The 18,004-nt window shown below is 37.2% G+C and overlaps 1 protein-coding gene across 1 annotated transcript in view; it reads right to left on the minus strand.

Annotated features, from left to right (window-relative positions):
- Positions 1 to 18,004, minus strand: part of MYO3A (myosin IIIA) — a 186,626-nt gene that overhangs the window by 58,491 nt on the left and 110,131 nt on the right. Inside the window, 5 exon segments of the mRNA XM_032622926.1 lie at positions 13 to 101; positions 1,463 to 1,475; positions 1,477 to 1,617; positions 13,969 to 14,116; positions 15,904 to 16,114. Of these exon segments, the coding sequence (XP_032478817.1) occupies positions 13 to 101; positions 1,463 to 1,475; positions 1,477 to 1,617; positions 13,969 to 14,116; positions 15,904 to 16,114 (602 nt within the window).

Below are 18,004 nucleotides of genomic sequence, written 5' to 3' on the forward strand. Positions count from 1 at the left end.
CAGAGTTCTTACCTTTCCTGCATAATGGTGAATTCCGAAACTAACTTCCATTCTTTTAGGCCTCCAGAAGTACTGTGATTTCAGATTACCTTCAAATTTTTCTGTAGAAAAAAATTTAACTCCAATATCAAGCATGTAGGAGGGCCTCAAAAAATACCGATTGAGGGCTTCCCTGGTGGCGCAGTGGTTGAGTCCGCCTGCCGATGCAGGGGACACGGGTTCGTGCCCCGGTCCGGGAGGATCCCACATGCCGCGGAGCGGCTGGGCCCGTGAGCCATGGCCACTGAGCCTGCGCATCCGGAGCCTGTGCTCCGCAACGGGAGAGGCCACAACAGTGAGAGGTCCACGTACCGCAAAAAAAAAAAAAAAATGCCAATTGACAGAATCATCTCTTTCACCATAAAATGGAAAATGTGCAGTGAATAAACACAGAAAATTTTATATAGTTATTACAAGCAGATTTGTAATATAATTATAAATGGTAAGGCAAAACTTGAGATCATGAATTTTACCATTCCAATATGATTTAGGTCAGCAGGTCTCAAACCTTAGCAAGCATCAGAATCACCTGGAGGGTTTGTTAAAATAGACTGCTGGGTCCCACCCCCAGAGTTTCTGACTCAACAGGTCTGGAGTGGGATCCAAAAATTAACATTTCTAGCAAGTTTCCAGAGGATACTGATGTTCCTGGCCTGGGGACCCCATTTTAAGAACCGCTGGTACAGAGGAAGGAAACTAAGTACTTGAGATTGTCCAGAAAGCTTTGTGAAACACAGCTGGATGTGAAGCCGTGAGCCTAGAAATTTGGTATTTTGGTTCTCTTTTTTATAAGAAGAGCTATAGGTTGTTATTGATTACATAGGAAACACAATAGGATCATACAGGCATGTCTACAACAGTTTTACCAGCACAAGTTCTCTGTTATTTCATGTCCTAGAAGTTACATTTTAACATCAAAATCAAGGGACTAGTATGAAATGATTTCCCCACCACGTTGGGGTTATTTTCTTTTCCATCTAGTATCGTCCAACTAGAGGAGAGAATAGGCAATCAGTGAGTCAGATAAATGACAAGAACATCACAGATGAATTTATTTCCTCCCTGTTAGGTATCTCATTTCCAATTCTGGAGCTGTCCTTTTGCCCTGTCCTCCGATTTCTAGTTTTGGGCTGGATAATTACTAAGGTCATTTTTAACATAAAATCCTATGATTGGGGCTCTACCATAATATAAGGAGAAGTCCAATACTGAAACTTGTTTAATTCATCACTAAATATTTCACCCTATTATAAACATTCACTGGTCTAGGTATTAGATCCAAAGCCTATTCCCCAAAGTTAGGTATGCAGGCTTTGTCACGGCAATACTCTACTAGATATTTAAAAACATTTTTTTAAGTCATTCATAACTACATGACCGTATTACATGAAAACTATGTAGACATACTGAATTTAAAACTCACCTACAAGAGTTTGGGTCGGTGGCCTTGGGAAATCTACACTCTTCATCGAGGAGGGACAGTTAAACCCATTGGCTTCTGCAGAACATATCTAGGAGAGGCCGGTTATCTTCGTATTCAATAACTCTAGCATCCACATCTTCATTTATGTATTCATTCTATAAACGGGACATGATATGTAATAGAAAACACTTAAACTTTTTGTGAACAATATGTAACTTGGCAGCAATTACCTAAAATTCTACTTTACACATATGATAAAAAATTACTCCCTATGACCTTGCACTTAAACTGAGGGTATCATTTTATTTCTCTCTCCCCAGAAGTAGCCAGTTCATTAAAGTTAGCACTGATGATACTCAGGGTAGTAATAAAAGTTTCTAGCTTCTATACTAGAATTACAGGCATCTCAAGTTTTCCAGATGCAGGAGACTATGTTGTTAATGAGCAGTAATAAATCATGTTCCAGAATTGATAGAATATTAATGAGGTATATTTTAGGGTTACACGTTCCCCCGAATTTAAGCCTTTTATCTGAATTCAGAAATGCTGGATCTCTCAAGAACATAGTTTTTCAGTCATGATGACATTTACATTGTTTGGGGTGAACGGCTTGTGGGTCCACAGGAACAACCAATGGCTGGAGAACCAAGAACACGTATAGGTTCCCATCTGGGCTCTGCCAACTTGACGAGCCATAGAGTCCTTTGGAATTTTCTTACTCTTTAAACTTCTGTTTTTTTCATCTACTAAACAGAAGTAAACAATCTCAATCTAACAAAGTAATAATATCTGGTAATCATTTGTGGTGGAGTATAATATAAAATCCATAAAATAAAAACAATAATTACTGTAAGGTGTTGGTACCAGCACAACATAGATACTGATAATCTATTTTACAAAAAGGACAAGAAGAATTGTGCTGTAGCTTTGCTTCTATGACTTTTGCCTTCATACTGGGTCCCCCTCACCCCCAGTGCTGCAATGTGTAAAAGACAGGACACAGACGACCTCTGAACTCGGACTTGTAGTGATGCTTACATGGAGGGTTCCCCCCACTTTCTCAGGTGATAAAGCAACTACTGGGGAAGTGTATCAAATAATTACTGACTGGGGAAGAATGCCCTGCACCATTCACAAACAAAAGTTACAGGCTACTTTCATTACCATTTTAATATATTCTTTAATTCATTAAATATTTTCATTGAACACCTTATAATAAGGCACTGTGATGGGTGATAAAAAGATGTTTAAAACAAACTCTCTGTCCTCAGTGGATTTAAGATAAAATTTGAGTGATTAGCTTTGTAAATAAATACCCAAAATGCAAAGTAACACAGGATAGATAAATGCTAGGTACAATGTACTACAGGAGTTCAGAGAAAGAGAATTTATTTCTGGGATCTTCATGGATGAATTTAGCCAATGGCAGGTGGGGCATTTCATAAGCCAAAGTTTTAATCTCTGCTTTTGGGGGCCTTATAAAATTGAAATCACAGTCAAGAGTGTCACCAGGAAAAAAAGTAAGTGTATATTTTTAAATAAAACAAAATCTAATATGTAAAAATGAGGCAGAACCCACTGGTCTAAAAGTTAGATCACCTGAAAGACATTCAGTTTACCCAGTACAAAAAATGGAAACAATGTTTGAAGTTTCACAGCTTTTTCACTTGAAGGTAACTTTGGGAGATGTACACAGACCTAGAACTACGTGACTGTCAGACACATTATGCTGACAGCATAGTATAGCTTAAATGGCAACTGCAAAGTTCAAAAGAGGTTTTGTGTATTTTCTATGGAAAGCGTTCAAGGTTAGGGTCTAAATCAATGCAGTAAAGGCTCCACGCGTATCACTCAGGTCTCACTTCTATTTGCCTGTGTCAAAATCCGCTGAGTGCTTCGGTGGCAGGTCATACAGAGCAGAGTAACTTGGAAAACAATGGGCTTAGACCTTTAAGATACTTGTTAGCATCTCCAGGCAAACCAATGGAGAAAAAATGCTGTGACTCAGGATTCACAAAGCACTCACTTTTAGTAGTTATCATGCCTAAAACAACATATTATGTATTTTTATGGCCGTAATGATTTCAAAATGTTCAGTTGTTTTAAGTATATGTGGAGAAATGTAGCTCATGTAACTACTCAGAAAGTCCTCTGCTATGCCCTGTACATTAAACAAATACATTTAAAGCAGATGAGTAGTTAACTACAGTAAAGCTGAGCTGTCTAACATATATAATCCCTACTCTGTTGAGATGCTCCCAATCCCCTTTTGAAAAAGGGATCATTTTAAGTATACATCAAGGAGAGAGGAAGTGAGAAGCCTTGGGTGTTAGAAAACCTCATGCCTGAAACAAGATCTCCTTGTTCTGCATTGAACTTTAAGTGTGAGGTGTGGAAGGACATAGCAGTAAGAAAGCCTATGGAAGATGCATCCACAGCTATGGCCTCAACAACAAGCTTAAATACTTTGGGCCAAAGTGTCACCCCAGGAGGGATTTGAGATTACTACCTTGAGTCCTCAGACTCACACAGCAGCGTGGGAGGGTGGCCACCACAAACTGATAGGGCTGCAAGCTTCCACATGCTCCTAAGGCAGGTGAAAATGCAAGCGTGGACTGCTCAGCATGGATCACCAACACAGTAAAGGCTCCACGCGTATCACTCAGGTCTCACCCCCTCAGAGAGCCCCTTCCCCGTCTCCTGGTCTGATCCAGCAATACCCATTCCTCCACTGGTCACTCTCTATCCCTGCCCTGTCCCAGCCACCATGCTTTAAATTATTTCACAGTATTTCTAGCATTTTCACTTATCCTCCCTCTCTCTCATTAGAATGAAAACTCCATGAGGACACGAACTTTTATTCCCCTCTGTACCCTTTTCCTCTGACTCTAGGGAGACTTGGGTGTGTTAAATAAATTACAAATGAATGAATGAAGCTCTGAGTGACTTTCCTGGGAAATTATCTTCTTTCTCCTCCCCCAGCTTTATTGAAATAGAATCGACACAGAACACTGTGTAAGTTTTAGGTGTACAATGTCTTGATTTGATACACTTATATACTGAAAAATGATGACCACCACAGAGTTAGCTAACAACTCCATCCCACCACATAATTACTTTTTTTTTTTTTTTTTTTGGTGAGAACATTTAAGATCTATTCTCTTAGGAACTTACAAGTATACACAGTATATAGGCAGCCTAGCAGACTGCATCATCACGTAAAGGATAAACAGGTCTTACCTATCCCCCCAAAGCACCACGTTATCATTTTACTGTTGGAGAATATGTTTTTACTACCATCTGGTAGTTTGGGCTAAGTCTGAAGTTTCAAAAAGAGCTTCCTGAAATCAAGGTTTCAATCAAGGAGTTTGGCTTACATGGTATCTTCTTTCATGCAAGATGGGTATATGCAGTAACAGGGCATACTGAAGTCTTACACTGAACTTGCACCTGGGAAATGAAGTCATATCCTTCTCATGTAGGTAAGTCCGTTACCTGACACTGCTCCACAGTTTTAGGTATTTTAGAATCTGGAAATATTTTAACAGTTGGTTTAGAGGATCCTCAATATTTATTCTCCTGTGTTTCCTGTTTCAAGTCATAAATCACTATCTCTTATTTTTATAAGTTTAGTCCACTTTTTTTTTTTATTTTTAGTCCACTTTTTAATGATTCTCTGCTTCAAGTCATGGGAGAAGAATGAATGGGATTTATATCAGATGGTATTTGCAGTTCACCTAGGTTTGTGGCACCGTCTCTGTGTAGATCGTTGCAGACAATGCTACATAATGAAATTCCTTGAACATTTGTGGAGCACCTGCCATGTGTATATTTAGGGGCAGGTGGGACTGGGGAAGGTAGAAATAAAGATGAAAAAGGTAGAGTTCCTGCCCTTTAGAGCGTAGCAAGAATGCTCTCTGCCTTTCCATTCCAACCTTTAAGTTACATCCTAGGATTTCTTTGCTTTTGCTATATTCTCTTTTTCAGTTGTTCCATCTCCTAGGTCTATATCCTTCCTGTTTGGTGGTCTCTAAGCTCTCCAGCTGTCAGTCTCTGTCACCACTGCCACCTGCCTCAGTGTTACTGTTCTCTCCAGTCTCCTTCCTTCCAGACTTACGTTGATTTTCCTTGGCCTTTCATGTGAAAATACTGTCTCTCTCTCTTTTTCCTTCCCTTCTTCCCCTCTCCCTTCTTCCTTCTTTCTTTCTTCAACTAGATGGAGCACGTTTTCTTCTGTACAAGAGAATACTTTGTAAGTTCCTTGTTTCTTCTGAACTTCGCTTATTTGTTTGTTCGTGAGAATATCCTGGATGGGTATCAGAAGACCCAGATTCCGGCCCTGGCTTTGTTTAACCAGCCTGGAACGTTGGGCAAGTCACAGGGAGTCATTTGTATCTATGAAATATAAATGATCTATTTAGGTTTCTTCTGGTTCTAACATTTCAGAATGCCAAAACTGCCTGCCTGTGTTGTGAAACTTAATGAATAAATGAATAAACGTTCTGTTGACAGAACATTTACAAGGGGGAAGAAGCCACGTACACATTTATGCCCTGATGCCTGTCTTTTAGTAAAAGAATTCCTACTCACCAACTTCTCATGTGAGTGTACACACTCATGAAAATACTGCCCGCGTGGAAAGAAACCATTGAGAAGTTACTCACTCTAAGAGAAAGGCTTTATAGGTTGAAAATCTAGGATTTAGGGTGTTATCAGTACTCGAGGTGCACTGAGTATGTTTATTATAGTGAAAAAAGAAATTTTGCCACTCTTTATCTTGGAATAATTTCAAACTAACAGAAAAGGGGCAAGAACAGTACAAAGAATTCCCGTGTACCTTTTACCCAAATTCCCCGATCCCTAGCATTTTACTGCATTTGCTTTATCATTTGCTCTCTTTCTATATATACATATTATTTTTAGTAATAACATTTTACTGAAGTAGCTAAGTATTAAAAAAAAAACTAAAAATGAAGAAAGCACAGTGGTAAATATGCATGCTGTAAAAATCTAAACTTTTGATGTTAAGTAAAATTTATGATTGGAAATCTATTTCTTTCGGTATTTTCTATTCAAAGCTGATATCAATGGTCTCGTTCATTTTTACGTTAATAGCAAGCCAAAGAGAATGTTGATCATCATTCATTTGAAATGACATAGGTCACTAATTCAGAATTTGACAAGTAAACTAATGAGAAAGTATTTTGCATAATTCCTAATAAAATATACATGTTATATTTTACATATATTTAAGAACTTTGGAGAAAGGAGATTTAGATGATGCTCTCTAGGAAAGTTTCCTTTTTCAGAAAAAGAGATATATACATTTTGAGATGAAAAGTTTCATCCAGTCACTTTTTGTATGTGGTACCTAACCTTGAAAAGTCTTTAAAAGCCATAAAGGATTTTACAAATTTATAGACAGGTATTGGTTTAGGATAAGGAGGAATTTCAGTTAGGAATTCAGACGACATGTAGTTTCCTGTACGCCGAGATCTCTTTCACCTTAAACTATTTTTGCGTTACTGTCATGTCTATGTCTTTACCAAAAAATTTTATTTCAGTTTGTCAATACTATGTTCTAACCTTACATGTAGAAAACTATAGTAACTGTATACGGATTGATGCTCCTATAGCAACCGTATACGGATTGATGCTCCTATAGTAACTGTATACGGATTGATGCTCCTATAGTAACCGTATACGGATTGATGCTCCTATAGTAACCGTACACGGACTGATGCTCCTATAGTAACCGTACACGGACTGATGCTCCTATAGTAACCGTATACGGATTGATGCTCCTATAGTAACCGTACACGGATTGATGCTCCTATAGTAACCGTATACGGACTGATGCTCCTATAGTAACTGTATACGGATTGATGCTCCTATAGTAACCGTACACGGATTGATGCTCCTATAGTAACCGTATATGGATTGATGCTCCTATAGTAACCGTACACGGATTGATGCTCCTATAGAAACCGTATACCGATTAATGCTCCTATAGTAACTGTATACGGACTGATGCTCCTATAGTAACTGTATATGATTGATGCTCCTATAGTAACCGTATACGGATTGATGCTCCTATAATAACTGTATACGGATTGATGCTCCTATAGTAACCGTATAAGGACTGATGCTCCTATAGTAACTGTATACGGATTGATGCTCCTATAGTAACTGTATATGATTGATGCTCCTATAGTAACCGTATAAGGACTGATGCTCCTATAGTAACTGTATACGGATTGATGCTCCTATAGAAACCGTATACGGATTGATGCTCCTATAGTAACTGTATACGGATTGATGCTCCTATAGTAACTGTATATGATTGATGCTCCTATAGTAACTGTATACGGATTGATGCTCCTATAGTAACTGTATATGATTGATGCTCCTATAGTAACTGTATACGGATTGATGCTCCTATAGTAACCGTATACGGATTGATGCTCCTATAGTAACCGTATACGGATTGATGCTCCTATAGTAACCGTACACGGACTGATGCTCCTATAGTAACCGTATACGGATTGATGCTCCTATAGTAACCGTTTACGGATTGATGCTCCTATAGTAACTGTATACGGATTGATGCTCCTATAGTAACTGTATACGGATGGATGCTCCTCACTGTATACTTCACTCAAAATTATTTTTAATCATAATTAAAAGATTTTTTAAAATATTATCAAATTGTCAAAATAAGTACCACAAATCCCCACATCACATTCAGGGTGTTGGCCAACTTTGCTGATAGAAAAGCAGACTGAGTGCAGCATGGGTGTTGAGAGAGGGACAGGGAGGACCCAGGAGGCCAGGAGGCTGCCTGCGGGAGCCAGAGAGGGAGAGTGGCCTGCTCACAGCCAGGAGATGCTGCAGGGATGTGCCACGTGTATCTACTCATTTGGGTACCAGCTTTCATACTCACTTAGTAGGTGCGAAGTTTAAGGAACATTTGTGTGTGATCTCAAACAGTAGCCTAAAACTTGGCCAAGCATTTATAAAGGAAGATTTATTGCATACCAAGGGTTTCTTAAATGTACAGCTGTCTTAATGCTTAAGGAAAATGCCTGTAAAATTGCCTTTATCCCTTGGAGAGCTCACATAAGACAAATGCCACCACCATCACACACATATGGCGCGTGCAATAGGGAAGAAAGCTGGATATAAGATAAAAATTCACACTTTGCAAGCAAAACAATTTGAAGACATTTATAAGGGGTTTGTTTCGAATTACCCACATATTTTCTTACCAGATGACTGATTCTTTTTACTTTATGATGATAAAAAACGTTGCAAGGATAGATACTATGTAATTGAACGAATCTTTGTTCTTTGTAATTGCCACAAATTATGTGTTGGAGCCCACATTCAAATCCTCAAAAGCTTTAAACTTTAGGATATGAACAGCTGGAGATAAAATTCATACACATCAGCTTCTGCGAGAAGCTAGAGACATAATTGCAGTTATTGTTTCCATTACGTGCTGTAAATAGCTTCCTGCTTATAAAATGACTCCTGACTTTTAATTTTAAACCCATGAGTGCATATATAAATTATATATGTATATATATGTATATATATGTATGCGTATCTTTTAGCAAAACAAATATTAATAGCTCATTTTAAAAACAAACTTTAGGGACTTCCCTGGTGGTGCAGTGGTTAAGAATCCGCCTGCCAATGCAGGGGACACGGGTTCGAGCCCTGGTCTGGGAAGATCCCACATGCGGCGGAGCAACTAAGCCCGTGCACCACAACTACTGAGCCTGTGCTCTAGAGCCTGCGAGCCACAACTACTGAGCCTGTGTGCCACAACTACTGAAGACTGTGCGCCTAGAGCTGGTGCTCTGCAACAAGAGAAGACACCACAATGAAAAGCCTGCATGCCGCAACTAGAAAAATGCCCTCGCGCAGCCAAAAAAAAAACAAAAAAAACTTTAGTTCAGTTAACAGTCAGAAAAATGTGCTGCACTAATGGATCAGAAAGCTTATCCTAGGTATAGATGGGCATATGAGGAAGTAGAGTGAATCTTCAGGATTCTAGAGCAATGCTTTGTAGTATCATACATGAGTTCTGGGCCTAAAGAACAATGGCATTTATTCCAATTCAAACTCATGCCCATGGGGGACTAATCCATGGTTGTGTTCATTGAGCTCCCTTTCATATGGAAGAAAACCAGAAAATAAGCAAAAACAAACCCAACAAAAGCAAAGTCTTGGCTACAAATTACCATGGAGATTCAGTGTGAGGGCTATTTCGAAAAGATGCCTCCCTTATTAGAAATGCGATGGCTTGTTTGCTGCTCTTTGAGCTGCTAATTAATAGCTTTTTGAAAAATATGGAAGTAAACAATGTGCATAAAATAATGCTCTACAAATCAAATAGGGAAGGCTGAAATATGAATACTCTATTTGTGGAATTAATAAAGTTGACAGAAAAGTATACACTTTTCAGTTGCAACTTATTTAGCAGAGTTTGATTGAGTCTTGAATTTTAAAAGATTACAACCATATTCCTCATCACCTATTTGCAGGGGAGGGGACCTAGATTATTATCTAACTTTCAAACTACTGTTTTCAGACATAAATTGTTCCTTTAAATTTTATTAAAGTCAAATGGTTCTTCTAGTGCTGTAAAAGTATGGAAGCTTCCAATGTTATATTCAAATATTAGCTTCAAATGAAATATCAAACCAGACAATTTTCAGGAGCTATATATTATACACATTAGAAAAACAATACTACTCTAGACCTACTGTCTTAGACATTCTAAATATCTAGATAGTAAGGAGAAAAAAGATACAAGTTCTGGATGCTCTGGGTTGTGGGTTGAGATTACGAGGAATATAATTTATGTCCATAGAAATGTAGGTTTGAGAAGAAAAGAGGCATAGCTGCCAGTGAGTTAAAAATGAGGTTCCCAGGGACTTCCCTGGCGGCCCAGTGGAAAAGACTCCACACTCCCAATGCAGGGGGCCCGCGTTCGATCCCTGGTCAGGGAACTAGATCATGCATGCTGCAACTAAGAATTTGCATGCCACAACTAAGGAGCCTGCATGCCGCAACTAAGACTGCGTGCAACCAAATAAATAAATAATTTTTTTTTAAATGAGGTTCCCAGACTTAGGAATATGTTTCAAAAGGTATACAAATGGTTAGTCGGAGGCAACCATTCTGAGAAACAAAACTATCCACTCAACAAACTATGGATTAGGTCACTGTCATAAAGTCTTTCACTAAACATGTTTTACTATAGTCTATTGATTATTGTTTTAATAGAAATTAATAGGAAAATGATATTCAAAATACCTTCATAACCAACTTTACTGTACATCACATGCAAACAGAACTGGGGCAAAAACAGGAAACGCCTTTAGCTAAACTTTATGTCCCAATGCTGTAGGACTGACGATAAAGATACTATTTGTTGATTAAAGCAGAACCAGAAGTGGTTTCATCTGTGTAGATGCTACCCAAGGCTTGTGTCTTGCTCAGATTGGATAGATCATTTGTATGTCCATGAAACTGAGAACATTATGTCTTCCTGATAAGCAATAACAGCTTTACTAAGCGAAGGAGCTCTTAGGTCAAACCTATGATTACATTTGACCAGAAGAAGTGTGACCATGATTTTAACTAATTATTTGGCTTAAGTAGCTGTTTCTTATGTATAGAAATTGGTGTAAATGTGCTCTCTTTATCTGTGGTAGCTAATACATACAGCTACATAAGCATTTCTCAGTTACAATTTTTGCTTTCGCACGTAAGTGACAGAGTGAAAGAAAAAGAAACCCAAACAGGTGCACACACAGGTTAAAATCAACAGAATCTCTGACTACCCCTGTGTCCACCAGATCACAGATTCACTGACCTGATCACTCAGTTGCCAATGCTTGGTCCGTAAGATTATGAAGTAGGGATGCTTGGGTCGTTACCCTAGGAAGGCAATCGAAAGGACTGGGAATGGCCTTAATTCCTCAGAGTGCTTTGCATAATCTTGGATCCTAGTTACATTTTTAATTTGTTGGGGCAATTTTGACTTGGTTTTGTCTTGAAAGCCTCTCAAGGATATTTTTAAAGGAGTCACATTAGAGTAGTTTCATTTGTAGCAAGCCCAAAGACAAAACAATTAAGAGCATTAGGAGGATGAATGAAATTCAAGGCTATCAATCAAAGTGAACTGTAAGCTACAATTTTATAAAAAGTGAAAAAGCAAATAATTATTGAAAGATATGTACACGGGTTTAAAGGGTAGTTCCAATAAAATCAGGTTCTAACCTCAACCCCCCAAAGAGAAGAATAATAGAAGTCTGCTAACACAAGTTGTTAATTAATTAATCACATGGGGAAATACACAAAGACGCACCTGGTCCCATGAAGCAAGTAATCCTAATAGATCCCTATCAAAAAGTCCAAACCAAAAAAAATTTACTTATTTCAATTTCTGGTTAGAATGGATTCTGTGAACACTGTGAGTCATTAAAGCAAGATGACATTGATTAATAAATATTCATTGAGCATTTGCTATATGTCAGGCTCTGAAGATACAAAAAGAATTAATACACAATCCCACAATCCTTGACCTCAAGGAGTCTTCAGCCTAGTGAGAGAGAGCAAAAACGGAAACTAAACACTGTGATGTCAAATGTCAAATGTTTTTACTGGACCATAGGGGAGGGAGGAGTGAGAATAAGTCTCACTGATTTTTTGGATTTCAGAAATGAGAAATGAAATGTAACATAACATTTTTGGCTTGAGTAAGCTGGTGGACAGAGATGTCATTCTCTAAGAAAGAATGTAAGTGGGAGGGAAAGATGATGGGTTCAATTCTGGATAAAGTTCTGGAAGCTGTCCTAATCAGGGGAGGTTTAGAGAGAGGCATGGGCTGGAGGTGAGGACTGAAGCATCCCTAGCATTTAGGGAGTAGTTGAAATATTGGAAATAGATTCTTTCCTAGTGAATATAAGATGAGGTCAAAAATGGAAGCCATTGGGAGCTCGCATTTAGGGCAGTAATTGGCTGCACATTGGAAGAGACTGGGAACCTTTGAAAAATAGTGATAGCTAGGTCTCATTCGACGATATCTGACTTAATGGGTCTGGGATAGGATCTGAGCACTGGGATTTTACCCAAGTGATTCAAATATGTAGCCAGGGTTAAGAACCACGGATTTATGGGCTGGTGCAGGAAGAGTAAAGGAGGAACCCATCAGAGAGCAAGAGAAACAGAAAGCGTGTTAGGGATGACAAAAGAGGGATTTTCCAGAAACAGGAATCTGTCAACAGGGTTGACAACAATAATGTGGAGACTAAAATGTTTCTGATACTAATGAGTGATGAGATTAAGAAGGGCCCTTCCAGTAGCCAGATACTACGGACTCAATGTACCCAGGCGGGTACATTACAGTGAAGGTTGAATATGTTTTCAAGGAGCCTGGCTATGAAGGGAAGGGGGAGGGCTATGGCTGCAGACATAGCAGGCTGGAGAAGGGCTCTGTTTTTAAAGACTTTAAAGGATTTCATCATATAACTAGGCCAAAGGATGGCGCTACTGGAGAGGAGTGGAGAAGGGGTAGAGGGAGAGGGTGAGAGAATGAGTATGGGATGAACAAGAATCTGGGGTAGATGAGAGCTGTGCAAACACAGATAAAATCTTAAATTTATGTCCCTTTTTTGACCTAAGAAATGTCACAATCCAAACATTTTTTGTGCAACCACTGTTTTCAAGATGCGATCTCAAAGTAAATTTGCAATAAGGCTAAATATTTTGAAGCAAAAGAGGTTCATCATGTACCTCTAATTTACCTCAAATTTAAACAAAAACCTCAGTTTTAATCAGTAAACACAAAACAATTTAATATTATTTAAAGGAGAAATAGCACACTAAATGATACAAAATACTACTATTTCTTTTAGACTGGATTAACTAAATAATTTTAACACTAACGTTTTGCCAAATGCAATGCAAGTGAGTTTCTGACTTTTGAAGCTGAATCATTATTACACATTGTACTGTGACAAAATTACCGTTTCATGGCATTTACATCAAATCCATTATCTTGCATTCCGCTGCCTAGCAACTGGAATTCTGAAGTTTAATGCATTTTAGATGGATATTTACATTTCAAACAGAATTTCAGCTATGCAGTCTACAGAAAGAAAGAGCTAGACACATCTGCTTACTTAAATTTCCAGAGGAAACTTCTTTGTTTGCAAGGACTCAGATGTGCCAAGTTTTGGAGAAGAGTCCAGTGATTTTTGGTGGAGTACACTCAGCATCACGTATCAAGACACACTAAATTCATACCAGCTTTTTGGCTTGTTTTTGTTTTTATAATGAGCATGGAGAAAAGGAAACCTTTTTTTGGTCTTTATTAAATGTTTCAGGCTTTAAATCTATGATTTAGATCCTGCTTCCTAGTACAATTCTCCACAGAACACACACACTGCATGCATCTATACTATGTATAACAAAGCACCTCAACTTACCTGTTCCCAGGCGAACACATGTTGATTGAAATAAAACTGAATTTGTTCATTTGCAATGTTAATGCACAGCTGCTCAAAGGAGTTTTTTTTGAAATTTTCAAAGCCAAATATATCCAGAATGCCGATGCTTAGCTCATCATCATTCCCACTGGAAGATTGAAGAGGCATTATTTTGAGTTCTTATTTATTTTCTTAGGAGGTAATTCAAAGCAGGGTATCTCAGCGTCACTTTTGTGATTTAGCTAAGAAACTACTACCAGGACATAGAGTGAAAATTTTTTCTTTCTTTTTTTTTAAAAGTTTTTTTAACATCTTTATTGGAGTATAATTGCTTTACAATGGTGTGTTAGTTTCTGCTGTATAACAAAGTGAATCACCTATATATATACATATATCTCCATATTTCCTCCCTCTTGCGTCTCCCTCCCGCCCTCCCTATCCCACCCATCTAGGTGGTCACAAAGCACCGAGCTGATCTCCCTATGCTATGTGGCTGCTTCCCACTAGCTATCTATTTTACATTTGGTAGTGTATATATGTCCGTGCGAAAATTTTCTTAATTGAAAATGTTTCCCTCCACAGAACATTAACTAGGTAGCATTCATTTTAATATGTAGACAGTATAATATTTTCCTTGTACTACAGAAACTACTCCTAGAGTCATGAATCACAGGGAAAACCTAGCCAGCGCTCAGAATATAGTATGAATGTGTTCAGTAAAAACCATACCAGAAAAGCAAAAATTCAGTGAAAGGGTATTTAGTCTCTCATTTTAGGACAATTAAAACAACCTGCTAAAGATATTTTACTTATTTTAAAGAACTGTTATTTGGTTTTTAATTATCCACTCATAATTTTTAATATGGGATGAACAGTAACCTGGAGAAAGATATAAATATATATTAATTTATATCATAATGAAATAATTTAAAATACAATTCAATACTATTTCACAATTCAATATTCCAGATGCAACTTTGCCCTGCTCCTCCACAATGGTTACCTCTGTTCACTAATTTTGAGGGAGAGAGACTTAAGAACGTTATTCCTCGATGTTCTTAACTCTCTTGGATAGTCTAAATGATACTATGGTGTGGTGTGTATTTTAGTGGAAAAATAACAGTGAATTACACACCTGATATGTATATGAAATGGTCTTTTATGCTTAGTAAGCAAGTGTGAAAGAGGTGATCTTAAGGTAGGAATCCACCATATTTTTCACATACCAATTTCTAAAGATTATATAATTTATAGGAGAACACAGCTTTGGATGTAAATGTAAGGATATATCTCGGCACAATCCCTGGTGTGCAGAGGGCACTCAATGGTGGCTGTGATTTCAGATAAGGCACTAGACAGGCTGGAAACTTAAGTTGCATTTTGCATCTGTTATGGTCAGATAACACTACTGTTCACATCTTGCTCTATCACTTATTAGCTATCTACAGCATTTCTTAACCAAATTTCATTGAAGATCATATGTACCCCTGCTGGGTTATAATGAGAGTTAAACTATGAAAAGAAAGTTTTCCTTTGCCTTGAAATTTTAATTCAATCCCTCAAAACAAAGACAAAGAACTGCTGAATAGACATTCTCTGCAAGTATAAAATGGTATATGCTTCACAGTACACCTTCTAATTAAAAGAACATATAAATTGACAGTAAGAAGTCACATTAAAAAATCACTTTCTATTATGTTTATTCATGTTGCTACAGTTTCTGTGTCCCAGCAGTTTTAAAGTTTTATAGCTACCTGATGCAATGAAGTGGCACCATTAGTAAATAAAGCAGAGCTTAAACTAGAAACAAAAGTTTAATAATTAAACGACACCAATTAGAAACATTTTCAAAGGGACTCACAGACAAATCAGTAAATTGGAAAACAGATTTACATCACCTGACGTCTGGGGAACAAGTTCTATAAAGTTTTTTACCTGGGTGATGCGTTGTGCTTCAATAAGCTGTTAATGCAATTGACTATCCAGCTAAACAGGCGTCCATATAAAGTTTTCGCTGTCGCATCCCTGACGTCAGTAGCTTTCTCTACAGTATTGGGTCGTATGATGGTTTCTCCTCTAGTGACCACGCAGTGGGAGGTGAGAGCTTCTTGTAGCTCATCTGCTTGAATGCAAAGCAAAGAAGCAGCTACAAATAAATAAACATGTGTTGTTAGAAGATATGATGACAATGATGTCGTTTCCCAGAGAATGAAAATGTCTTAATTCACCTTCTTCAAATGACATGAAATAAACATGTGAAGGTTTTATAATATAAAAAGAATATCCTATTCAATAGGAGCCCTGTGCTTCTTCTAGATCATCTTTCTCCGCTAATCTCGACTGGTCAGCTATAGGCTGTTGTATAATACAGCACAACCCAAACTGAGCTGGCTGATAGAGTGACCTTCCACACAAACCAGTGGTTGTTTAGGTGACGCCAAACACAATTTCACTGAATTATGTTAAAATATTTAAAAACATAATGAACAGTTCTGCTATCATTTGGATGCCACTATTACAGACACATTTTCAAAACATGGAAATTAATTGTAAAGTTACCTAGACTTCAGGGATATACCCAAACAAATGCATTTTAAGTAACTTCTGCAAGATGGAAACAAACGAGCATAAAACGTCTTGACATTCATATACTTTTTAATCATACTACTATTTTTCAGTTATATATGTCAATGACTAAAGTTTGTTAAAACTTATTGCCCGAACAAATATTTAATATTTAATTAAATATCACAGGTAATTTTAACTCAGTGAACAAAACTCATTGTTGAGTATAATAAACATCCTTAACCCAAACTATTACAGGACAGACAGGCTGGTTTCTCAAATCAGTCGTTCTCCTTTTAAAATATTTTGAACATTTTAAATTTAGTTTTAGCACTTGGGACAAGATATTTCTTGGTTATGTTGCTAAAATTGTTGAACCTTATTTAAACAAAATATTTTTTCACAATGTAGAAGTAATATAAGCTTAGTACACAAATCCTACCTTCAGAGAAAACATTCTGCGTTTCTTTCCTTCTAGGCATGTTTATTACCACTATTCTGCATATACATTTTATCTTAATAGCTTAAGCATTTCCCATCTTGTTGAATACTGTTTGTTGATATAATTTTAATTTGTCGCATAGTATTCTGACATATATAGTAACATATCAATTTTTAAATTGTTGCATGTTTAGGTTGCTTCCATATATTCACAATTGTAAAGAATGCTAGGATGAATATTTTGGGCATGAATCTGTGCTTCTGTCTTGTATCATTTTCTTAGCATAAACTGCCTAAATTCAGCAATTGGTTGAGTATATAAACACTTCTAAGCCTTTTGATATATTCTATTTAGCTGCTCTTCAAAAACTCTAAACCAACTGTACTCCTACCAGCCAAATGAAAGGTAAATAATTTCAACACACTTTCATGGACACCAGGGATTATTATTTTTAAAAAGAATGCTTTCTTCTTTCACTTTGACTCCTAGCAAAGCTGAATACTTTCTTCTTTGCATATTTTTATTAGTGATTTGTGGTTCTTACTTTGTAAACTGCCACATTTTCATTTTCTTATTTTGTAAACTGCCTATTTTTCATTGATATATTCATCTCTTCCTAATCAATTTATAAGAGTTTAAAGAGAATAATGCTTTGATATATATATTGCAAGTATTTTCCCTCATTTTTCATTTGCATTGCAATTTAATTTAGTTTCCATTTTTTGGTATGAAAGCTTTAATTTTTACGTTGTCAAATATCCACTTAAAAAATTATTTCTGCTCTTGGTTTTCTGCACATAAAGTCCTTCAAGTCTTTTCTCATCTCAGGATTATATAAATGCATTTTGTCCTGTACATTTATGTATGTATGTATTTATTTACTTATTTGCATTTAAATTGATAGACATTTGGCATACACTTTGGTATAGGGCGTATGAGAAGGATTCAAACTCCCCCTCCTCCAAATGGTCGGCCAGTTGCTTGTCCCTACAACACTGATTCCCTAGTGATTTGTAATGCCTTTCTGGT

The sequence above is a fragment of the Phocoena sinus genome, chromosome 2 (genome assembly GCF_008692025.1).
Source record: "Phocoena sinus isolate mPhoSin1 chromosome 2, mPhoSin1.pri, whole genome shotgun sequence".
NCBI classification, from domain to species: Eukaryota; Metazoa; Chordata; class Mammalia; order Artiodactyla; family Phocoenidae; genus Phocoena; species Phocoena sinus.